General features: G+C 44.3%; 1 protein-coding gene across 1 annotated transcript in view; it reads right to left on the bottom strand.

The window, feature by feature from the left end:
- Positions 1–25,930, bottom strand: part of FAM184B (family with sequence similarity 184 member B) — a 113,111-nt gene that overhangs the window by 44,231 nt on the left and 42,950 nt on the right. The window contains exons 2-5 of the mRNA XM_012737526.2: positions 13,515–14,267; positions 12,611–12,746; positions 10,990–11,129; positions 10,209–10,421 (exon numbers count right to left, since the gene is read on the bottom strand). Of these exons, the coding sequence (XP_012592980.1) occupies positions 10,209–10,421; positions 10,990–11,129; positions 12,611–12,746; positions 13,515–14,267 (1,242 nt within the window). The remainder of the gene's footprint in view (positions 1–10,208; positions 10,422–10,989; positions 11,130–12,610; positions 12,747–13,514; positions 14,268–25,930) is intronic.

The following is a 25,930-nucleotide window of genomic DNA, read 5'->3' on the forward strand; positions in this document are numbered from 1 at the left end:
GAGAGGGACATGATTCCAGTTGTACTTTGGGAAGCTCACTGCTGGTTTCCGTCTTGAGGACAGGCCGATGGGGGCAGGGTTAGAATGGTGGGGGCAGGCCCAGGAAGAAGCTGCGGCCATAACTGGGGCAGAGTGATGGCAGCTGGGCCCCTGGCAGAGTGTGGGTGGGAGGAGTGGGGGAACTCAGGAAACATGTGCAATGTTGACAGACAGGACTTGCAGAAACGAGAGGGGCCAGGATGACACAGGTTTCTGACCCAAGCAAGGGGAGGATGGTGGTGCTTCAACACACCACTGGATAAAGCAGTGAACCAGGCAGCCCAGGGGGGAAAAACACGTGAGCAGGCAATTACAACACAGTGTAGAAGAGCTACGCTCATGTAGGTTCACGGACACCACGTATAAGACAACAGCATCACTAGGCTGAGCAGGGAAGATTTGTAGGAAGACTCATATTTAAATTGGGACCAAAAGGATCAGTAAGAACTGGACAGAATTTGACAGGTGAATTTGGGAGTGGGGAGGAAAGTGTCCTTCATTAAGGGGAAGAACATGGAATGAATGATGAACTAAAAGGCTGGAGGGCAGAGTTAGACAGGGGAGAGGTGTGGGCTGAGACAGGAGAGGCAAACAGAAGTCCGCCTTTGTAGGGTCCTTTTTTTTGAGACGGGGTCTTGCTCACTCTGCTACCTGGGCTAGAGTGCCATGGCGTCACCATAGCTCACTACAGCCTCCAACTCTCAGACTCAAGTGATCCTCCTGCCTCAGCCTCCTGAGTAACTGGGACTACAGGCATGCACCATCACACCTGGGTTATTTTTTTTTTTATTTTTTGTAGAGACAGGGTTTTGCTATTGCCCAGACTGGTCTTGAACCCCTGGGCTCAGGCAATCCTCCCACCTTGGCCTCCCAAAGTGCCAGGATTACAGGCATGAGCCACTACACCCAGCCATTCATAGGATCTTAGAAAACCATGTTAAAGAATTGGAGCTACACAGAGGATGACAAAGAGCTGTCGAAGAGTCTGAAGTCAAGACCGAGTATTTGGAAGGTCACACTGGAATGGAGATTGAATTGCATGAAGTAGGGTGACTAGAGGCATCACATGGCCCGTCAAGAAATGGTGGTTGACTGTATCAGTGTGGTACCATAGAGGATAGAGGGAAGTGGAGACATGCCAGGGCCATCGAAGGAGGAGAATAGATTTGATGGCTGATTGAATGCGAGGGGTGAGAGAGACCTTGAACATCTAAAAATATATTCCTGCTGATCACCTCCATGACTTTACACTTTCTGTGGGGCCAAGCCCAGGCCAGGCCAGTGGCCCTGAGCATTGTCCCTTAATGCTAAAAAATAGTCATTTAGAAGAGAAAAAAAGAGTGATGTGATTTGATTGAAAGGGTCATGTGGCCTGGGCATTTAGCATGTGGATAGTCTCTGTTCACTAAATCTATGATCCCCTTTGGCAGGGCTTGTTGTTTTGGATAGTTCATTTTTTGAAAACAATACGTAAATTTCCTTTGGTTCCTAACAAGTCTCAACTTAAGCAACCATCGGCAGCAGGCCCATCCCCTCAGCGAAAATTCTGATTTTTTTACTTCATTAATTAGTTTCTCATCCACAGAAGCTTTTACTGAACAAAAGTTTTGTTTAACATGCTTAACACAACAGACACTTACACTGCCAAGATGTGTTCACTGTAACAGCACAGATGAAATCTCCTGTGATACTGATTTTTAGCGTAAAAGAATAGCTATTTCTAAATTTACACAGCCTAGCTTCCTAGGGTATAAGTAATCAATCATAGCCTCAGCTGTTGCCTTGACAAATGAACCTAGTGTGAAAAAATCCCCCCGCAGATGGAAATAACTGATTTCAGCAGTAATTTTTGGCATTAGTAAGCTTCATTTTAGGTGCAGAATAATGTGGCTTACACTTAAAAAACAAACAGTTCTGGGTCACTGAAAAAACAAACATTAAAAAGAAGCATTTCCATTCCAGCTCAGTCCAAAGTGACCTTGAGGATTTCTTTCTTTCTCTTTTTTGAGACAGAGTCTCACTCTGTTGCCCTGGCTCCAGTGCTATGGCATCAGCCTAGCTCACAGCAACCTCCAACTCCTGGGCTCAAGCGATCCTTCTGCCTAAGCCTCCCCAGTAGCTGGGACTACAGGCATGTGCCACCATGCCTGGCTAATTTTTTCTATTTTTGGTAGAGATGGGGTCTTGCTCTTGCTTAGGCTGGTCTCGAACTCCTGAGCTCAAAGGATCTCGCCCACCTTGGCCTCCCAGAGTGATAGGATTACAGGCGTGAGCCACCGTGACGGCCTACCTTGAGAATTTCAACAGGAAGCTTTAACATTCTCCTCGCTCAGGTGAAGAGGAAAAACAACTACAAAGACAAGAACATGAGGAAAAGAGAGGCTTTCAAATATATAAAGGCTTTCAAATATATAAATTGCTTCATCCCTGACCAGGAGGAGAGTTCCATGGGCCACTAATTTATAGAATTCACAGAGTACTTCCCTAAACTCTGTTCTGACTGAATTCTCACATACTCAAGGAAACAGGCTCTGTAGCATTCATTTTACATGAAGGAAATCCCACGGCTGATAAGAAACAAAAGCAGCACTAATACTCATTTTCTGCTTCTTTGTCTAGATTGTCCACAAGTACAGGTAATTTAAGAAAAGAGACACAAAGGCACCACTGTGAGGGAACAACTGAGCAACCACAGAATATTATCATGCAGAGATTTCACTTGGAGTTTTAACAGAAAACATGTTAAATTTTTTCAAGGAGAAAAGTTAGTTATTTGGAATGTACTTATAGTAAAGTTCATAGTGCAGCTTAAAGAGTCAACCAGTACAAAGCCTAAAATGTCACCCAGAATCAGTCATTAGCAATAATCAGTCGTGGGGCATTAGTTCCCAGGAAAGGTCACACCTCAGTAGAAGGACTTAACTAGAACTAGAGAAAATTCTAGACTCTTCCTAACAAAGCTTAAAATTAAGTCTGGAAAATCATACATTTTATATTATGTATATTTTACTACAATAGAAGTAATAAGTCTTTAAAAAATGAAGCTGATTCGCAAGTAATTCAACTATTTGTCAAGACAAAATTGAGTCCTCTTAAAAGGATGACAACAAAATCCAGAACGTTTTTTTTTTTTTGAGACAGAGTCTCACCCTGTCACCCTGGGTAGAGGGCAGTGGCATCATAGTAGCTCACTGCAACCTCAAACTCCTAGGCTCAAGCAATCCTCTTGCTGTAATCTCCCAAGTAGCTGGGACTATAGGTGTGTGCCATGACACCAGGCTAAGTTTTCTATTTTTAGTAGAGACTAGATTTCACTCTTGCTCAGGCTGGGTCTTGAACTCCTGAGCTCAATCGATCCTCCTGCCTTGGCCTCCCAGAGTGCTAGGGTTATAGGCGTGAGCCACTGTACCTGGCCCAAATTAACTTTTAACAACTTAATATTCTTAATGTCTAGCATTCAATCAAAAATTGCTAAATATGCAAAGAAGCAGGAAAATGTGACTCATAACCACTCAATATTTGAAAAATCAGTAAATAGAAAAAGACCCCAAAATGATAGAGATGAGGATGTTAAAGGAGTAATTATAAATATGATCAAGAAATTAAAGGAAAGCATGAATATAAAGAGAAGAGAAAGGAAAACTGTAAAGAAGAACAGATTGAAATTTCTAGAGCTAAAAAATATAATACCTGAAATGAAAATATACTGAATGGGCTTTTAAAAAAGATTATGTGGTGCAGGAAAAAAAGGTGAGCAAACTCGAAGATACAGAAGTAGAAATTATCCAAACTGAAGTGCAGAGAGACAAGGAGTAAAAAATGAAGAGAGCCTTGATGACTCATGAGACAATATGGGGGGGGGGTGGGCAGAGCAGGAGAAAAGGTAGAAATAATGGCCTTAAAATTTCCAAATTGCATGAAAACTATAAACTCAGTTCAATTAGCCTTGAGCAGAAAACTCAAAGAAAATCACATCATGGTATATCATAATCAAACTTAAACACCAGTGATAAACAGTAAGTCTTTAAACCAGTCAGGAAAAAAAGACATGTTATACAGGGGGAAGAAAGGTAAGTGTAGCTGCTGCCTCTTCATTAGAAGAAAATGCAAACCAAAAGATACTGAATGACATCTTTAAAGTGTGGAAAAGAAAAAAAAAAGCCTGTCAACCTGGAATTCTTTATCTAGTAAAAATATGTGTCAAAAATAAGACAAAGAGACTTTGTTATGAGCAGCAGTAGACACATACTACAAGAAATGTTAAAGGAAGTTTTTAGGCCAAACGAAAATGACACTCTGGATATTTGAATCAACCAAAGGAACAAAGAGTGTAGAAATGGCAAATACGTGGAAAAATATAACATAACTTTTTATTCATTAAAACATTTTCTCTAAAAATACAATTGCTTGTTTAAGCAATTATAAAAGCCAGGTACTGTGGGATTTACAGTAAGTATAAAGTAAAATGTATGACAACAATTGTACAAAGAACAGGAGGGGAGAAATTAAATGTATTGGTGTAGGTTTGAACATGTGAAGTAATATGATATTATCTGAAGAAAGACTGTGATAAATCTTTTAAAAAATTCCTAAATCCTGGAGTAACCACTAGCACTTCACTTTTCCAAAAAAGAAACATAGCTAATAAGTCAAATGTGGAGATAAAATATGGAATACTAAGAAAAATACTCAAGGAATCCAATAAAAATAAACAGAAAAAGAGGAGGGAAGTGACAAGTAAGAAAAAACAGCAAGATGGTAGATGTAATGAGAATCACATTAAGTGTAAATTGTCTGAATGCCTCCTATCAGGCAGAAATTGCCAATCTGAATGAAAAAGTGAGACCCAAGTAGACCACAATAGCACTTTGAATAGAAACACAGCAAGCTTAAAGAAAAATGATGGATTAAAATAGACCAAGCAACACAAACCACAGAAATGCTGGAATATTTATATTTTTATCAGACAAAGCAGACATTTGGACAGTAATGTTTCATAAATAATAAAAGGGTCAATTCATCAAGAAGACGTAAGAATCCTAAATGTATATGCACTAATAAAAAGGTTTCAATTTACATGAAGCAAAAACTGAGAACCAAAAGGAGAAATAGTCACATCCACAATTTAAATTTGAGATTTTAATCTTCGTGGCCCAGTAATTAAAAGAACAAGTAGGGGAAAAAAAACCAGTAAGGACATAAAAGACTTGGACAACACTGTCAACCAACTCGACCTAATGATCTTTATAGACTACTCCAGCCAACAGCGGCAGATTCACATTCTTTTCAAGTACACACAGACGGAACATTCGTCAAGATAGACCACATTTGGGCCACAAAACAAGCTGAACAAATTCAAAAGGAATGAAATGATAGAATCTATTCTCTGACTACAGGGGGACCAAATTAGAAATCAATAACAAAATGATAATCTGGAAAGGTCCCAAATATTTGGAAATTAAACAACATACTTCTTAATATCCAAGAGTATGTTTGGAATTGATAGAAATAAAAAGTTGATAAAAATCAGAGGAAATTATCTCATTAATATTTATTACTTAAAATGAGAAAACAAAACAAAAAAATGTTGAAAATGGCAAAACTTTACAATTTTATAAAACATAAAGAATATTTTAATGACCACTGAGTAAGAAAAATTTTCATAAATAAATATTAATAACAAATGTTAAAAACACAAAATATTCATACATTTGAGTACACAAAATTTAAAACTTCTGTTCATCTAATAGTATGTCATTCAGAGAGTGAAAAAATAAACAGATGTTTGAGACAATTATAACTAACAAAGGATTAGTATTTTGACTATGTAAAGAATCTCTCTGAATTAATAAGAAAGAGACAACACAATAGGAACAAAGGGCAAAAAAAAAAAAATTAAAAAAAATTGAGAAAACAGAGGCCCGAATGGTTGGGGGTGACTTATCAAAGGTTTGATAGTGAGTCCATTTTCCCCAGGCCTGGTGCTGATTATAGTAATACATTGACTTGACTCTGAGCACATCTTGTCCCCCACCCTACTGTGAGCTCCTTGAGGACATGGCTGATTCCTGTGTCTCTGCATTGATCAAGACTCAGAGTATGCATTCAGCAAATGAAGAATAAACAGTATATGTACAGTAGCAGAGCAGGGACCCGGATGTTAGTGTCCAAGGCCCAGGGAGATGTATATTCTGCTACACACATAGACTGGTAGAGGGCAAAAGTTCCTGGCTTTTTGGAGTCCGATAGGCCTGATTCATATCCAACTCTGTCATCTCTTCGCCGCGTGATACTCAGTTACCTAATTTCCCAGCTACTCGTCTGTGAAATGGAAAAACAACAACAGGGCTGAGGAAAGGATCTAATCATCGAGTGGAGAGTTGTCATTCCTTTCTTCGGTTGCCCAGGATCTAACCTCCCGCCCCTTTGGATGTCTGTGAATTCTCCATCTGATGCATGAGAGCCCTCCTCTTATCATAAAACCTGCAAATGCCAGACTTCCTGCAGCCAGGGCATGGGCACGTGACTGAAGCTCCCCCACAAGACGCACCTGTCCTGCATGTCAATCAGAAGCCAGTGATGTGTACAAGCAGGGGTCACTCAGGCTTTGGCAACTGCACTTTGCAGGGGGAGCAGAGCTAGTGGTTCTAGAGCAGTACTGACCAACTGAACTTTCTGTGATGATGGAATGTTCTAAACTAGTACAATATAGCTAAGGTGTGCTGGGCAACAGGGCAGCCACAAGCCACACATGGCTACTGAGCACTTTAAATGTGGCTGGTGCCACTGGGCAACTGAATTTTAGATTTTATTTAAGTGTAATTAATTTAAACTTAAATAACCCCACGTGTCCAGTGGGTCCCATATTAGATAGCCCAGTTCCCGAGGCAAAGTCCAGGGCCCAGCATTGGTGGTGTCAGCTGTGTAAACTGCAGGTCTGGGCTCAGAAGTGACAGCATGAGAATCCTAATTTTTTGTTTTGTTTTGTGAGACAGGGTCTCACTCTGTTACCCAGGGTAGACTGCAGTGGTATCATCATAGCTCACGGCAACCTCAAACTCCTGGGCTCAAGCAATCCTCCTGCCTCAGCCTCCCAAGTAACTGGGACTACAGGTGCATGCCACCATGCCTGAATGATTTTTCTATTGTTTTGTAGAGACGAGGTCTCGCTATGTTGCTCAGGCTGGTCTTGAACTCCTGGCCTCAATCGATCCTCCCACCTCAGCCACCCAAAGTGCTACTATTACAGGCGTGAGTGAGCCACCACATCTGGCTTCCTAATCGGGTTTGCAGTGGGTCTGGGACATTATTTCTGGCTGGATAGCTGCCAAGGCCAGTTCCTGAATCTTCCATTACCCTTTACTAAATTTCTTTTCTATCTAAACTCCCAGAGTGGGTTTTGTGATTCTTGTCAACAAGAATCCTAAGTGATATAAAGGAAATGTGGAGTACAGAAATGTCTAGCACAGCTCAGAAGGTGCTTAATAAATCTTCATTTGTATCCCCTCCCTATGACTCAGTGTATGCAAGTGCTAATTATAGAATGTGTGCTCTGTGCTGTCTGTCAAGACTGAGTGATAATAGCATCTAATCTGTGGTCAGGGAAGGCACAGAGGCCTCCGGGACAACCTGGCCTACCTCCTAGTGTGTTCCTTAGGTTAGGGGAGCATTCAGGATACACAGCATACCCACAATCAAAGGCTCAAAGATATAATGTACTTCTAACTGTATAGCAGAAAATAGGGCCAGGCTGCTCACGCCTGTAATCCTAGCACTCTGGGAGGCCGAGGCGGGAGGATGGCTCAAGGTCAGGAGTTTGAAACCAGCCTGAGCAAGAGTGAGACCCCGTCTCTACTAAAAATAGAAAAACAATTAATTGGCCAACTAAAAATATATAGAAAAAATTAGCCAGGCATGGTGGCACATGCCTGTAGTCCCAGCTACCCGGGAGGCTGAGGCAGAAGGATCGCTTGAGCCCAGGAGTTTGAGGTTGCTGTGAGCTAGGCTAACACCACGGCACTCTAGCCTCGGCAACAGAGTGAGACTCTGTCTTAAAAAAAAAAAAAAAAAAAGAAAAAGAAAATGGTGTCTATTTTTAGTCTGTAAACCCTAGATTTGAGACCTCTTCCCCTAATCTGCTTGACCCAATTATATAATATAGCTCTTTGGTTTTTAGAAATGAGCAAAAAGTAAAACAAAACCAAAAACCAGGAAGTAAACACAATTGATTCCTATGTGATTCATTTCTCAAACGGACTCATTCGTGTCTCCTAGTAAAGCTGAAGTGGGATTTACACCCTCAGAGGCAGATTTGGCTGGCAGGTTACCAGGGCAACCTGTAGCTCCAGGAGAGTGAGCTACTGTTCCCCCTGCTGACTGTGGCTCAGGGTGGAGAGAGTGTTCATCTGTTTGTCTGAGGATTAGATTTGTGCAGCTTACGGGGAGGAAAAATGCTTTCAATACAGCTGTCTACCCAGCGAGGGCTGGGGAAACCATGGGCTCTGGAGCCAGGCTGTTGGGTTTGAACTGCAGCTCCCTCACTCACTGTGTGTGTGACTTCATACAGAACATCTTCGCGCCTCAATTCTCTCAACTCTAAAACGGGGATAGGAACCCCCATCTTGTAATACTGCTGGAAAGATTCAATGTGTTCATAAGTACAAAGAGCTTTTTAAAGTATAGCGGGCACTAAATAATATTGCTGTCATATATGAGGTCACCCAGTGCACATGGTAATTAATCATAGCCACCAATTATTGAGCTTTCACTACATGCTGTGCACGGAGCTAAGGGTTTATATGTACTGTAATACTATACTTAACCCATGTAACAAGCCCTCAAAGTATTTAGCCCTATTTTAGAAATCAGGCTTCAGAGAGGTTATGGTCACATGGGTTGTAGAAGACTCAAGACTAGTCTGGGTCTTTCATGAGTTCTTTTATTTGTCCATATTTCCTTTTTTTTTTTTTTGAGACAGAGTTTCATTTTGTTGACCAGGCTAGAGTGAGTGCCGTGGCGTCAGCCTAGCTCACAGCAATCCTTCTGCCTCAGCCTCCCGAGTAGCTGGGACTACAGGCATACGCCACCATGCCCGGATAATTTTTTCTATATATTTTTAGTTGGCCAATTAATTTCTTTCTATTTTTAATAGAGACGGGGTCTCGCTCTTGCTCAGGCTGGTTTTGAACTCCTGACCTCGAGCAATCCTCCTGCCTCGGCCTCCCAGAGTGCTAGGATTACGGGCGTGAGCCACTGCGCTCGGCCTGTCCATATTTCTTGAGCACTTACTACTCTTAACCACTCACAACACTGCATCCCCCAGTGATACGGGATTATCTTTCAGTGAACACTCAAAGCTGGTACTGCAGGTTTTTAGCTTATAAAGAGGCTTTCTTGTAATAATGAAAGTATTCCACCTATGTTCACAATAGTATTGATTTACACTTCATTCTTCCCTAAAGTCTTCACATATATTATTTACTTTTCCCAGCAAATATGAGAGATGAGGCTTTGCAGGCCTTCTCAGCAGAAATCTGCCCCCTTTGCTTTGGAATGCTACACAGAGATGAAATGTTCCCTTACTCTGGAATGCCACTGATTAATGGCCTGCATCTACCTCCTGCCCATCTACACTAGGATATGCTTCATTTTCTTCACATAGATTTCTTCATTAAATCCTCACAGCTACTCTATGAGGTGCTATTATTATCATCATCTGTTTTACAAATGGGGAAACTGAGGCATACAGAATTTCCCTCTGCAGGGGCCCAGATTAAATAACTTGTAGCCTGGAGGCAGAGTGGGGATTTGGCTACAGGCAGTCTTCCAGGCCTGAGGTTTTGGTTCATGGTGTTTCTTTGTGTTTTTGCTGAGCGAGTAGAGTTGAATTTCACTAAGTTACCTGCTCATGACACACTTCCGCCCTACGTCAATGACTCCAGGCCCTACTGTCTCACGTTCTTAGGGGTGTCCCCTGTCTCCTCTAAAAGACCCGGAACTCCCTTTGGGTAGGGACTGCATCTTTCATCTGTGTGTATTCGGGGAACCAGCTTAGATTTGTATACAGCTCGGTCACTGTTTGAGGAAGAAAGTAAGACATAAAAGAGGAAAGGAAAGAGGTGGGAGAAAGGAAAAAGAGCCAGGCCAATCTCCATGAAGGCGGATCTCACCTTCTGCAACTTCTTTCTTTCAGCCTCCACGGACGAGCGCACTGATTTGACTTCCACAGTGTGCTTCTTTACGAAGTCCTCCAGTCGCTTCACTAGCTGGTCTCTAAGATGTTTCTTCTCCTCTTCTGTCTGATGTTTGATTTTACGAAGGTCTTCTTCATATTGTTGCTTCATATTGATATATTCTGTCTCAAAACTTGCCTCTTTCTTGGTCTATAAAAAGAGAAAGGGCCTTATAAAACTGCCTGGGAGGGGTGAGGAGCAGGGAAGCCCATTTCCCTTTCATACAACTTTGACAACAGTTAGGTGCTGATTTTACAGCATGTATCACAAGGCACAATGAATTTTACAGGACTATATGTCTGATATTTGTAAGAGGTTTCACTTTATCCACAATAGGAAAGGGGCTCTTTGGAATGGTGTGTCTGTTGTCACAAGGTCAGATAGTATAGCCCATGCTACAGTAGTTTCTAAAGAATGCTTTGTGTGTTTCGACTGGGAACACATAATGGCATCCTAAGCCAGTTTCCAGTTTCTTAGGAGCTGACAGTAAGGAGTTGGGAGGATTCTGCTACATTCTCAGTTTCCTAGTTTCCAATGGCATGAGATAGGCCAGAAATTGGCTGGATCTCTACTCCTGAAACCATGGGACTTGCTGATTCCAGCATGGATCTATCATGGATCCATGATCTATCATGTTTGGAGAGTGACCTCCACCTAAAGTTCATGCTAGCAAAGCTTCCTGGGCCTTCTCCACCCCCAGGGCTGGGCCAGACACTACCTGTGTATCTGTGCCTCCTTTCGTGCAAGGACACTCCTTGGGAAAGCTTTGATTCTGCTCAGGATGAAGACTGTGGGCTTCCAAGTCATCTGCTTTCCCCAGGACTTCGTTTTCTGAAACCAGCTCAGTCTTCATGTCATCTGCAAGCATAAGTATCAACATCATTTGGAATGCCCTTGGCCTTGGCCTGTTGTCCAGGTCTTCTACTGTCAGCCCCCATTCTGCTAGTTGACCTCTTTGTCCAGCACTCCCCTATGTAATTCCTGCCTCATGGTCTACTCCTGGCCCTCAAGCATGGTCAAAGGACTGATTCTCATCTTTCTCTCTCTCTCTCTTTTTTTTGAGGCCAGGTCTCACTGCTAGAGTACAGTGGCATCATCATAGCTCATTGCAGCCTCAAACTCCTGCGCTCAAGTGATTCCTCTGCCTCAGACTCTCAAGAGGCTGGGATTATAGGCATGCACCACCATGCCTGGCTAATTTTTCTTTTTTCATGTTTTTAGAGATGGGGTCTCGCTATGTTGCTCAGGCTGTTCTTGACTGCCTCTTTGCTCAAGTAGCATCCTGAGCTTAAATAGCTGCCCTGGTCTCTCTTCCTCAATGAGTAATTTACAAATTTTTTTTTATTGCACTTTCCATAGGTTAAAAATATTGACCATGTCCCCCGATATATGTACAACAAATGGGCATGTCCCCCAGTAGGAATTTAAAGGATGAAACAAAAAATAAATATAATCAGAATTACTAAGTTTTACCCCATATTCTCTAAAGTATTGATGCACTACTTTTGAGACCTCTGCTCCAAACCACAACACCCTTTTTATTCCAACTCAAACTTCTCCTCCTCTGCACTTTTCTGGCCCATGGTGATTTCTTCTTTCTCAGACACGTTATTCCCCTGCTGCCTGGGCCACATCTGTGATCCTGCTGCCTGGGCCACATCTGTGATGCCACAGGGTGCCGTCCGTGGGCTGTAATGTCATAGTCCCATAAGCTCCCTGAAGGCAGAGCCCATAGCTTGTGCCTTTGTTATCTCTCCCAGTGTCAGGCTGGTCACACTATAGGTATTCAAGAACTTTCTATTGATAGAACCTTGGAGATGGCATTTGAAGTCATGTATTCTTACATACAAGCACCAGCTCTACCACCAACCAGTTGGGTGACCTTGAGCCAACCACTTACCCTTTCTCAGCCTCATGTCTTGATCTGTAACATGGGAGACAGACAACGCCTATCACACAAAATTACTGGAAAGACCCAATAATGTAATTGTGCAAAATGATGTTAACAGCATAAAGCATCGTCTAAGCATGGGGTGGGGAGGGAGCCGGTGCTGAGAATTTCAGCACTATGGTGGGCCTAGTGGGGAACTATATAGGGAAAAGGGGTCTTTCCACATCATACCTTCTAGATGTCTGCCCTAGGCCACTTCCAGGTGAGGTGGCTCTAGGTGTGGGCTCACCTGTGCCCTGTAAGGACAGGACTCACCCCTGGCGGGTCAGATCAAGCAGCCCTGCCCCTCTGCTCCGCCCCCCTCGGCAGTCTCAAGGCTGCCAGTGGAGCCAGGCCAACCTGGCAGCTAACCTTTGGGCTTCAAAGAAATCATCCCAGGGCATCTCACCAGTTTTCTGTGTCTCATGACACTCCTGCAGCATCAGTCTGTCTTTGGCAACAGCCAGCTTCTCCCCAAGTTTTTTTGCAGTGCTTTTCAACTCTGAATTCTCCTGTCGAGCCTCCCTGAGCTGCACATCCAGGTCCTAAACAGACAGGAAGGGTCCCATTTCTCTGGTTACAACTCTGTATAGAGACATCCTGTGTACACAGAACAGCCATCAGATCTGAAAGGTGGGGAAGTGCCCAGCAGAAGCCCTGAGTCTGTGGAATTCCATGGCTCAAGGCACATCAAATCCCTCCTTACCCTCTGACTGTGTGCCCTGGGCAGGTTATTTAACCTTCCGTAGTTAGCATTAAATGAGATGAAGTGTCTGGTACAGAAAACAATGTTCAGGGAGTATCAGGAACATTGGCTAGAACATCTCTACTTTTAGAGATGGGGCTCTGTGCCTTTGTGGGGTTCACATAACTGACTCATCAATGGTCCTGCTCTCTATGAACACAAAGTTCTAAGGATCTGAGGAGAGACAGGTTGATACGGAAATGGCAAGGGCTTTAGAATTAGGCTGACCTGAGTTCAAAAATTTATCAGCCACGTGCCCAAGTAGGCCAGTTCTTAAGCCTCTCGATTTCAGTCTTGGCTTCTCATCTGTAAATTGTATGTCTCTTAGCTCTGAGGTCAGGGACCAAGTCTAGCTCACCAGGTGTCCCCTGCCCATTGCCCCCGGCCTGGCATATAGCAAGTGTTCAATAAATATTTGCTGAATGGCTGCAAATAAACTCAATGGAGATAATAAGGCTCACGTTGCTAGAAGCCAAGTACTGGCCCAGTGCCTGACACATAGTAGGCGTTCAAAGTTAGCAGCCATGCCTCTATCCCGTTGGGGAGGCACAAGGAGATGCTGTTTTACCTGAATCCTTTCCTTTAGTTTCTGGGCGTACTTCTTCAGGTCACTTATCTTGCGGCCTCTGTGCTCCAGGTCCCCTTCCAGCTTCCTGACCTGGGCCTGCAGAGCCGACTCCTGGACTTGGAAGTTCTTGCGGAGGTCAGACTCCTTCTCCTGCCACTGCCACAGGGCCTCGCTCACCGACTGCTGCATGGCCTGCCGGATGGCCTCGTTCTCCCGCTCGTAGGTGGCCTGCAGCTCCTCGGCCTTGCGGGCGTAGTCCCTGCTCAGCTGCTGGTTCTCCGCTCGCAGCCGCTGCACCTCCAGCAGGACCTCCTGCATCTCGGGGCCCTGGCCCGGCTCCGCTTTGGCGTCGGGGCTCTCCTGGGGAAGCCGGCCCCGCGGGGGGGCCTCGTGGCTCGCCAGGTGCTGGAGCCTCCTCTCGTAGTCGGCCTTGAGCTCCAGCATCTCCCTGGAGAGCGTCAGGACGCGCTCGGCGTGCTCCGCCTCCACCCGCAGCTCCCGCTCCTTGGTCTCCAGCCGGCACGAGGCCGACTCGGCCAGCGCCTCCTGCGTCAGCCTCTTCTGCAGCTCCAGGGCGCCCTCCAGGGCCTGGATGCGCTGGAGGAGGGCCTCCTCCTCCGCGCCGCCCCGCTCCTGCAGGAGCCTGGCCTGGGTCTCCGCCACCGCGCTCTGCAGCTCCTCCTGGTGCGCGTCCCGCAGCGCCTCCAGGCTGGCCTCCGCCTCGTCCTGGCGCGTGTTCAGGGCGTAAATCACCTGCGGGAGAGCCAACAGAGCCCAGTTAGGGCCGGGGGTGTGGCGTGTGGCAGGCAGACGGGACCAGAGATGCTTCTCCCCATCATGCTGACTTAGGATGATCCATCCGCACAAGGGCACCTGAGAGGAGGATTTGTGTGCGAGTGGGACTGGGAAGTGTTGGGAGCAAAAGGTGACATTGACAAGGGCCCCCCAGGGAGGGCAGGTTCTGCGGAATCCCATAGGGGACTCCGGAGTCCAGCAGGAGTCCCCTGAAGAGGTTTAAAGCAGGGAAGTGATGTGATCTCATTTGTTCAAAAGGAACGCTTTGGAATGCAAAAGCCCCAACAATATCAACCCAGCAACATATGAAAAGGTTGGTATAGCAAGTGAAAATCAGTTAATATAATGCATCATACCAATAAAGGACAAAAACCACAGGATCTCTCAACAGACACAGGAAAAACGTGACAAAACTAAAAAACATGATAAACACTCAACAAGCTAGAAACAGATGGGAATCTCCCCAACCTGATAAAACACGTCTATGAACAATCCACAGTTGACATCATACTCCATCGTGAAAGACTGAGTACGTTCCTCATAAGATCAGGAAGAAGACAAGGATAATTGTTCTCCCTCTTCTAAAACAAAAGGAACAAAAAGAGAATGCTTTGTCTGCTGTGTGAAGAACAGAATGAAGGAAGACAAGAACACTATGGGAAGCCCAGAAATCAAGAATGACTGCCAAGATGCTGGCCTGAGCAACAGGGAAAAAACTATAGATAGAACAGGTATGGAAAAGAAGATCAAGAATTCTAGTTTGGCCACATTAAAATGTGATATGCTTCTAGAAATGCTAGTGGAGTTGGCACCAAGGCACATAGATACGTGTCTGGAGCTCAGAGGAGGAAGCCTGAACTAAAGATGAAAAGGGTGTGGAATCAGGACAGTTTTGCTGCTGTTTGATTGATGAGAGATTCCAGAATATATCTGTATGAGGATGGGAAGGACCCCATGGAGAATCCAGAATTTGAAGCCCCAGGAATGGCAGTAGATAATAAGGGGCCAAAATCCCTTAGAAGGATACTCTGCAGAGAGTAGTTTTGAGAACAGGAAGGGTCCGTCCTCCATGGGAGCAGGAGGGAAGAGGTGTGTGGCACTCGGGGCAGAGAATGAGGGAGCCTCACCTTGAGGGTGTGAGAAGGTGGCTTCTACATTCTCGATGGAATGAGGTAAGGTCATTAACTAACAGTGTGCTGAGCTGGAGCACAGGAAGGAAGCATGGGAGGTTTGAGGAGTTGAGAGGTTGTGAAATAGTTTTAGGAAGGAGGAATGGAGTCGTCTATATTACAGGGCAGCGCTGAAGGCTGTGTGTGTACTTACAGTTCTCTGCTTTGTTGGGAGATCTTCCCCAGATGTTCATCTGAGTGAGTTCAAGGAAGGACAGGAAGGATGGATGGGTTATCCAGGCTTGGGGTTTTACTTGGTGAGTGTGACAGAGGGAGAGGACATGGCAGTTGGGGTCTTTTCAAGAGCTGAAAAACTGGAAGGATGAGGCATTTTGGTGCTGACAAGGTCAAATGTGTGGCAAAGGGAGTGTGTGGCTGAGGCAGAGTGGAGGAAAAGATGACTGGAGGTGAGGGGGTCAAGGGACTGAGCAGCCCAGGGGTAGGGTGGGCCCAGGTGAGACGCTGTTCTCACTGAGAAGGATGGAAGACAGCTGGGCTGGTGAAGACGCTTGGGAGTCAGACGCCAAGCACTGTGCTGGCTCCCTTGGGCATTTAAGATCAGAAAAGTTCTTCTGAAGCATCCCTGTGTCACATTGTCACACTGATTTACCTTTACCCTTTGTAAGGGTTAAGAAGGGCAACAAGAGTATATTGTATTATGTACTTAATTTCATATTATATTCTTCACCCTCTTTTACACACATGAGGGAGGAGCTTGGTTTTCTTTGTTGATCACTATCCATCCCCAGCCCTTGGCTCAAGGTGCACACTCTAAAATGACTAAGTGAATGAGTAAATGAAGGAGTCACACCTCTGTCTTGAAGAATGTAATTGTCAAGGAGTGAGATGAGCCTGCCGTCTTGTGGAGCCTTGGGAGAATATGCCCCACCTTGAGAATCATGAATCCAACACTCTCTTTGTTAAGGACCAGGGAAGGAAGTCCCTCTGCCCTCCCCAGGAAGACTCCACAATGGAATGAAGCTGTCCTCTCTACAACTCCTCCCTCTCGTCACCTTGTCGCAGGACTTGGGCCACTTCCGGTGGTTTCTATGGCTTCCTAATGACTTCCATCCAGGAGTGTCTCTGGAGTAAGTAAACGTTGAAACTGGTATCCCATTGCCTGTAACTTGTGTTAATAATAAACATCATTTTTACAGAATGTATTATGTACCTAGCACTGGGTGAGGTGCTCTATGCACATTCATAATCTCAGAGAATCTTCCTGGGAACATGTGGTATTTTTCTCCCCATTCTGAGAATGAGCAATTGAGGTTCAGAGAAGTTGAGTGACTTTTGCAAAGTCATGGAGAAGGTTTGGCTAACTCTGAAGCACATGCTCACAGCATGGTACCACACTGCGTGCATCTCACTGTCTTATTCAGTCATTCCTTGATTCATGGATTCACTGCACATCTCGATGTGCCAGGTTTTGTGCTGAGCACTGGGGATACAGGCTGGTAACTAAGACAACTGAGTTTGCAACCTCAAAATATTATAATTCAGTGGGAGAGTCAGACAAGACAGTGGAAAGTTTCAATGCACTGTGATAAGTGCTGTGAGGGGATTCAGCAGCAGTTACTATGGAAACACAGAGGAAGGGGTCTGATAGGAAAGAAGACATCCTAGAAAAGTGAGCCTTGCCTCATCATCCTTGCGGTGACCAATACCCTTTTCCGTGTCAACCTCTGCACAAGCAAGGACAGCTTGTGCAAGCACCCCTTTGTTGCTCCACAGCACTTGGTATGAAGTTGAGTACACAGTAGGTTCATAGTAAGTATCTGTTATGGAGCTACTGCTGTAGATCATCAAGGGGGTCACACTTTCTTTCCACAGTGAAGAGCTGCTGCTAGCTGATACCCCATTTCTTCACCCCTTGCATTTAGGTGAGGCCACAGGACTAGTGGTTGCAAGTGGAATTTGGGTGGATGAGGTGATGTGTGGCACCTTGGGGCCAATGTGGGGATTAAGATTAAGAAGGGTTCACGTCTTCCTGCTGTCTCTTTTTCCATCTTCAAACCTAATGGAGAGGATGCGGAGGAGTTAGAGGAAAGCAGAGTTCAAGATGGAAGGCTTCAGATCCCTGAATGGCGGAGTAGAAGGCCACCCTACCTACCACAGGGAGCAATGGCATTATCTTTACATGAGCAAGAAATAAGCTACCGTGTTGAGTCTCTGACATCTTGGCATTTATCTGTAACAGCGCCTATCAAGTACCCTAATGTGTCAGGAGTCCCCAAGACTGCCTCCAAGTTTAATGATTCACTAGATGACTCACAAGACCCAGCATATAGTCATAGGCAAGGCGATGATTATTACAGTGAAAGGAGACAAAGCAAACTCAGCTAAGGGGAAAGCTGTATGGGGTGATATCTGGAGGAAACAGAAACTAAGGACTAAGCTTCCAAGAGTCCTCTCCCAGTGGAGTCACACAAGGCACACTTAATTCACTCAACAAGGAGTTGTGACAATGCCTTATATGAAATATTGTCTACCAAGGAAGCTCCTTAAAGACTTTTTTTTAATCATCTAAGGTTTTTATTGGGGGAAAGTCAGGCAGGCAACCTCTACTGGGAATGTACCAAAATTCCAGACTCCCAGAAGGAAAGCAGGTGTTCAGCATAAACCATGTTGTTTGCACAATTCGGGCAGAGTGAGCAACTCTTATTAGTTTCAGTGGTGAGAACCCTCTGGAAATCCCAAACGCCAGCCACGGCCTGCTATTTTAACTCTTTTCTGCACAAATAATACTCCAAAATGATATAAAAATACTGACTTTTCTCTTCAGTAAAGCTTGTGTCACAAGGCAAATTGTAACATAAATGGGGGTTTCTCACAGTAAACCAAATATCCTTTAAAAGATTACCCCATGGAATTCGGCATTAGTGATTCCACTAAGAATAAAATCATCTGCTGATGTTGGTGATGATTTTAGGGTACAGGGTTCCTATGTTCATCTACATCTGTAGAACAGAAACTCAGTTGAAGATACAGTATATCCTGATGCCATGAAAGCACCCAGTGAAAGAAAGAAACCAATGCTGCACCCATTTGACACAAAATTTCAGTTAGACAAGAGGAATAAGTTCAAGAGATCTACTGTACAGCACAGCAACTGAAGTTAACAATATATTATATGTTTGAAAATTGCTAAGAGAATAGATTTTAAGTGTTCTCACCACAAAAAAATAAGTATTGAGGTAAGTTAAATAGCTTGATTTAGCCATTGCATAATGTATACATATATTAAAACTTCATGCTGTACATCATATATATATATATATAATTTTTACTTGTCAATTAAAACAGAAATCTCTCATTTTTATTTTTGGCTGCTGCATATGCCATTGTATTGGATGTGCTATAATTTATTTCTCTGTCTCCTACTGATAGGCATTAAGTTGTTTAAATGGAAAAATTATCGACGATGTTTCTTATTTCACTGTTATTAAGTAAAATTTTCTTTACTCCTTTTTCCTTTTCTGCCAGTAAACTGGAGGTCTGCTTTTTGCTTATAAATGCAGTTAATGGAATTCCAGAGCCTGGCCTTAAGAAACTCTTCTTTTTCAGGAAGAGATGAAAGAGGATGGACGGCAATACACCACTGCGTGTCATAAAACCAGTTCAAAGAATTGTGAGAACACTCGCAAGCATCAAGCTTCCTTCCTGTGCAGTGTGGACATGTGTGCGTGGTCACGACCGTGACCGTGGCAAGGGCACTCCAGGGACTGCCCCACTGGGACATCTGCCTACTCTCTCCACATCCCTTCTTTTTCCATGCTGTTCACTCCCTTTCTCTCATTATACTTACCAAGCTTGCCCCCTCTTTCTTCTCCTAGTTTAACACTCTCTTTTCACCCTAACGTCTCTCCTTTTGCAGTCTTTTTGCAATCATTGTAATTACATTCTTCAAATTTCCTTCCCACTTCCTCTTTAGCCTCACATCCTTGGCATTCTCAATACCAGATCTTATCACTTCACGCTCAAGTCATTTCACTTCTCTGAGCCTCACTTTTCTTGCCTGTAAAATGGAGATGACCCAGACCTGGTTTTTGTGAGTATCAAACAGGATCACATCTCTTACGTGTCTGGCACTTCATAGATATTCATTAAATGCTTCTTCCTTCTTGCCTCTCACCCATCAAAAGGAAATGCCCCTTGTTTTAGGAGACACAGTCTCCCCAGGCTGCTCTGACTGTCTGGAATTGTTGAGTAGATTCTGAGCAGACTCGCCCCTCTCCCAGGCCTGGTGCCTCACGGGGCACCTGGCAACCGCTCTCCTGCCATCTGCCTCGCAGGCTGTCACTCACCACCTACTAGACTGGAACGTTGTCGGAGCGACTGGCCCAAGCCTCATTTATAAATCCACCTCCTAAGGGGGAGACTGACTTTAGAATCCATCAAGGGACATACATAATTCAGCAGCCAAGAAAAAGACTTAGCAAGTTGGGAAGTCTCCCCAAGAGTTTCAGAAATCCACTGCCAGTGGTTTGACTTCACAGCAAATATCAGCAGAAGGCCTGTTAGGGTCTTAGAAGTTGACACACTCCAGGTTTAACTAAACTATAATTAATAGCTTGTGAGCATCAGATCCTGAGGAAAGTTTCCATCACGTTTGGCAGTGGGAGTCAGTATTGAAATGGAAAAGAAAAAAAAAAAGGAAATACTACCTGTTGAGTGGCCAGAGTATGACATTCACTGGGCCAGGTAATTTACATATGTCTTTTTAATTAATCTTCTAACAATTCTGCAAAGTGGATGTTCTTATGCTTAGCCTTATTTTACAGATGAGGTTAATTTCATATGTAGGGGTGAGAGAGCTTTAGAGCCTGCTGGACTAGGGTACACACCGTAGCTCCAACTCTTTGTAGCTGTGTGATCTTGAGTAAGTTATTAAACCTCTCTGAGTCTCAGTTACCTTATCTATGGCATGGGGAGAACAATGCCTACCCTCGTAGCTTTGTTTGGTGATGAGATGACATAATGAACCTAAAACCCTTCATGGTGTTCCTGGCACACATTAAGCAGTCAAGAAATGCCACCTATTATTATTTTTACAGCTATTGATATTATTGCCAAAAGTCATTGAGCTAGAAAGTGAGGTTGCTGGGATTCAAATGCAAATCCTTCTGGGTCCAAAGTTAAAAAGCACAGAGCCACAGCCTTGTTCAGAGAAGAGCTGGTAGCATGCTTTCACTCAATGTTTTTGCAGCTTTTACTACATGCCAGGCGTGCTGTTAGGCACTAGAGAAGCAGACCAAATGAGAACATTCTGTCGAGGGGGATATAAGCTAGTAGAGTGTGATGGACTATACTGTTTGTCCACGTTGTTTTTCCTTCCCTCCCCTTCCTTGCCATGGCCCTTCCTCTTCTGCGGATGGCATTTACTGTTCTCCCCTATTGACGCTGGGCTGGGCTGTGACTTGCTTTGGCCAGTGGAATATGAGTGGCCTCGTAGTGGGCAGAGGCTCTGAATGTGTTTATGTGCTCGGGCTTGCTCTCTGTGCTTTCACAATTTGCCACGAGAATAATATGTACAGGGGAGCCACTGCTCCCAGAATGAGAGACACATGGAGCAGGCTGGACCCCAGCTGGAAGACTGGAGTTAGCCTAGCTCAGCCAGGCCCAGCTGAGTGCAGCTAAACAGCAGCCAATCTGAGCATGAAATAAATCATTGCTATTGCTGTAGCCACGAATATTTTAGATCTGTTTGTTACACAGAATTATTGCAGGAAAATCTGACTAATACACAAAGAGAGATAGAAAAGTATGCCAATTAGTATGTATAGTAGTTCCCTCTTTTTGACAGGGGAGATGTTTCAAGACCCCCAGTGGATGCCTGAGACCTTGGGTAGTACCAAACCCTATCTATTATGATAGGGTCACTATGTTTCTTCCTTTACATACATACCTATGATAAAGTTTAATTTATAAATTAGGCACATTAAGAGATCAACAACAATAACTAATAATAAAATGGAATAATAAAAAATTATTACTATATGCCAGCGTTACTACCCTTATGCTTTGGGGCTATTATCAAGTAAAATAAGGGTTACTTGAACACAAGCACTGCGATGCTATGACAATTGAGCTGGTAACTGAGAAAGCTGCTCAGTGAGTAATGGGTAGGTAGCGTCTACAGCGCGAATACGCTGGACAAGAGGATGATTCATGTCCCAGGAGGGATGGAGCAGGATGGCATGGGATTTCATCACCTCACTCAGGACAATGCACAATTTAAAACTTATGGATTATTTCTGGAATTTTCCACTTAATATTTTCGGGCCTCAGTTGACCTCAGGAAACTGAAGCCAGGGAAAGAGAAACTGCAGATAAGGGGGACTGCTGTATAGAGGTGTTTGGAGTCTTTGCCGGAAGTCTGCAGAGGCCCAGAGAAAGGCACAGGGCACAGGGAGGGAAGGGTCACACTGCTCCAGCTATTCTCCCCTTTTCCCTGGCCTCCTCATTAAGGGATCGTTCCCATCAACATGTAAATGTGCTGCCATTTTTATCATTTAACAAAAATCCTTCTTTTGATACCACATTCCCATTTTTCTGCACCCCTTTATAACAAACTACTCAGATACTTTATACCCATTGTCACTAATTTCTCATCTGCCCTTCTCTCTTGGATCCTCTCCAATCAGACTTTCACTCCAACTAATTCACCCCAACAGCTCGTCAAGGTCACTATAGACCTCCATGTTGCTAAAACAATAGCCAATTCTCAGTCTTCATCTCTGCAAGTTCTCAGCAGCATTAGACCTAACAAATCACTAATAAATCACTCCCTCCTCCTTGAAACATTGTCATTAGTTGGCTTCCAGAACACAGCACCCCCCTACTGACTACTGGCACCTTCTTCTCTTCTCCCTGGCTAGTTAGTTCCTTTTCATCTCCCATCCTTCAAATAGGAGCACCCCAGAGCTTGGGCCTCAGACTGTTTCTCTTCTCTACAAACATTCCCTTGGCATCTCATTCAATCTCATGATTTTATGCATGCATTATTTTCTAATGACACTAATCTTTATATAACCATGTTGGACCTGCCATTAAACTTCGGAGTCATGTATCCTGTTGCTCACCAATGCCTCTCCACTTGGATATCTGGGATGCATCTCAAATTTAATTTTGGGCTGGGATGGCGGTGCATGTCTATAATCCCAGCACTTTGAGGGGCTGAGGTGGGAGGATTGTTTGAGGCCAAGAGTTCAAGACCAGTATGGGCAACATAGTGAGATCTCTTCTCAAAAAAAAAAGAATATATATATATATATATATATATATATATATATATATATATATATATATTAGCCAAGTGCAGTGCTGAGACCTGTAGTCCGAACTACTCAGGAGGCTGAGGCAGGAGGATCGCTTGTGCCCAGTGGTTTGAGGCTGCAGCAAGCTATGATGCCACCAGGCCTGTTCCAGGCAATCTCATGGGGCAGGTCTAGGGACAGTCCAGAGATCTGCATTTTTAAAGTTCTTTTGCAAGGGGCCTCAGGTCTGGAAGTCAGATGTGTGTGTTCTTTGGGGAACTGTGGTGTATGTTCTATGCAGGAAGTTTTTCTCAAAAGATTCGGCCTCTTGGGAGTTAGGGGGAATAAAATTTGCATTTCATAAGTTTTGGAACCATTGCCCTGGCTGCAGAGCACAGTCTGGATGCGATGGGAGCAAGAAGAGGAGTTAGGGGCAGGGGAGAGAGGAAGGAGTTTGGGCACAAGAGCTGTCAATGAGGAGTGGCAGAGCCAGTGACTCTGGGGCTGGGATTGGAGAGTGGCCGAGTCCAGAGGGTCCTCTGTTTTGTGTGACTGAGGGGATGGCTATGCCACCCCTACCCAGGAGCACAGCATCCTGGCACCCTGGAACATCAAAAGGCCACGTGGCTGCTCTTGACTCACCTCCCTGGAGATTCAATTTTCCTGGCACTAAGCCGGAAAAGAAGACTGGCTAAATCTCCAGAGGGAAGCCCTAAATTGGGGTGCCGAAAGGCCTGGGAAGAGCAGAGGTTATGTGCTTGCTGCGGAAACAGGTCCCAAACAAGGCTGGGCTCCTTCAAGCAAATGGACTTGGAATGGATTTCTAGATGGATCCAAAATGCTAATTAAAATCCCATCATTGCCCATCAGAGAGCCGTTGCTAGGCGCCTAGCTGCACATGGCATTGAACTGTGAGACATAAGCTTCTGAGTAATTGAAACCCAACTGTTTCCCAAAGCAATTTAGACTGAGACTTAGCTGGAAGGTGAGGGCAGTCTCTCAGGAAGGCTCTTGCTTAGAGCCCCCTCCTCCTGCAGGTCTGGTCCAGCTCACAGACACGGGCCTGCCTGCCTTCCAGGGCATCTCAGTGGCTACATAAGATGTGGGAGCCTGAAAGGGACCATCTTGTCTATTTCAAATCTGAAATTTCAAATCTGAAATTTGTTTAGAGCATTTGGAAAGCTCCCTTGGTCGGCCAACCTAGATAATAGATGTGTTTGAATGATACTTCTTTTATGAATAAAAACAATACAAAAAAATGTCAATACCTCTCCCAGGAAATATTTTGACAGAGAAGTAATCCAAGCAGGAACATCACAACCTATAATTTTGCATACAAATGGAATTGTGTGAACTCAAAAGCAGATAGTAGCCCTCCACGGTCACCTGTTCAGATTACAATCTTACACATTTAGAGCAGGCTTTGCGTGCATATCTAGATAGACATGCATATCCCTTTTCCCTATAAATGATATAACAGCGAGTGCCAACATTATTTTTACATAGCACTTTCCAGTTCACAAAGCAGCTTTACAAGGTAAACCCCACAGCATGATAAATATAAATATACTGAATGCTCATTCTAAATGAATTTTTATTTTCTCCACTGTTCTCTGGGGAGGAAAATCTCTTCAAACATTTTCCAATCCATTTGTTGTACCTTCTGCAAAATCCTCAGATAAACAGTATGCTTCAAGCTATTTATTCTTGTCCAAACAACACCTTAACAAAACCTGAACATCCATTTATGATGCTCGGGTCACCTCTGCAAATTGTCCTCCCAGCCATCACTGAATTTCTGTGCTCTGACTGCATGTGGCCTCAAGGGTAGCAGCGGGGATTTTTGCGAAATCCTCTGGTTATGGGTCAGTTGGTGCTCACTTAACCTGCACACCAAAAACGAAAGGGCCACCCTGGGTCAAGTTCACGGCCAGTCCATCTTTTGTCTCTGACTTGTGCTATCATCTGTAGGAATATACAGTCCATTTCAGCCCTCCATAGCCAAGACCTCAGAAAAATCAGAAACAGATTAAGGTAAAGTAAAAAGGATATAAAATTCAAGATGCAGCATATTTCCAAGTTTGTTTCAAAATTTTACATATATACATGTGCGTATGCATGTACACACATACACTCTCTTACTTACACATGTATACATACAGACAAAGAAAAGGGTCAAGAATATTCTAAAACATGACTATGGTTATCTTTGGATAGAGGATTAAAGGTGACCAATTTTTTTCCTTCTTTTTGCTTTTGTGCATTCCCCAGTTTTTTCTATGATGAATGTGCATTTCATTAATAATCTGGGCTTTTTTTTAAGGCTAGGAGTGTACCATTAAAATGTTCTGCATCAGCTAATCCACAATTACACGAGCCCAAGACACAGCCTTAGAAAGAGAAATCGACCAGGGCGGGCTGAGTCCTGAGCTGCACCCTCGGGGTTTGGCTTTGGCTTCGCTGTCTCCATCTGGCTGGTGAGAAACAGAAGTTGGTCTGTTTTGGTCTGAGGAGCTCAATTATGCTAGGTAAATGTGCAGTATTTTCCATTAAGGACCTCGGTTCCATGGAGGAGAAGAGTTGAAGAGAGTCTTCCTGCTGTGGGTATAATGAGGTGTGCAAGGTGCTACCTGAAGCCTCGATCCAGCAGACAGGGAGCCACGTGGCACAGACGAACAACAGAGGCAGGGTTTGGTGCTGGCACTCTGTGCTTTCAGAAATGAGCTCTTGAACTCAACCTTGCATAACCTTCTTCTGGGAACAAACATCACAACAACAGTAAGAACATTTGGCTTTTGTAAAGTGGAGGGCGAGCTTACTCTCTGTACTGCCTAAAAATTTCTGGATCATTTCCTCCAAACCACCCTTCCCATGACTATTCTACATTATGTTCCTTTCCTCTCCTGCCTCGCTAGAGTGTTCTTTCTAAATTGAAGGGTGACTACAAGGCAGTCTTGCTGAATACGCCCCATCAACCACAGCAGGTGCTCTCAGCCTTTATCTGCCCCAGTACACGTGGTCCATGGGGCACCCACCACTGCAGAGCCTGCTGCCTTCGTGAGGCACCGTCGTGACTCACTCACTTTTGTGTCCAAATGCCAAACACTGGGCCAGGCAACTAGCAGGTGCATGGAAGGTCCTCAGTGATAGGTACTAGCAGGGACTGTTTGTTACCACCTAGCAGAACCCCTGG

Source organism: Microcebus murinus, chromosome 3, assembly GCF_040939455.1.
Source record: "Microcebus murinus isolate Inina chromosome 3, M.murinus_Inina_mat1.0, whole genome shotgun sequence".
NCBI classification, from domain to species: domain Eukaryota; kingdom Metazoa; phylum Chordata; class Mammalia; order Primates; family Cheirogaleidae; genus Microcebus; species Microcebus murinus.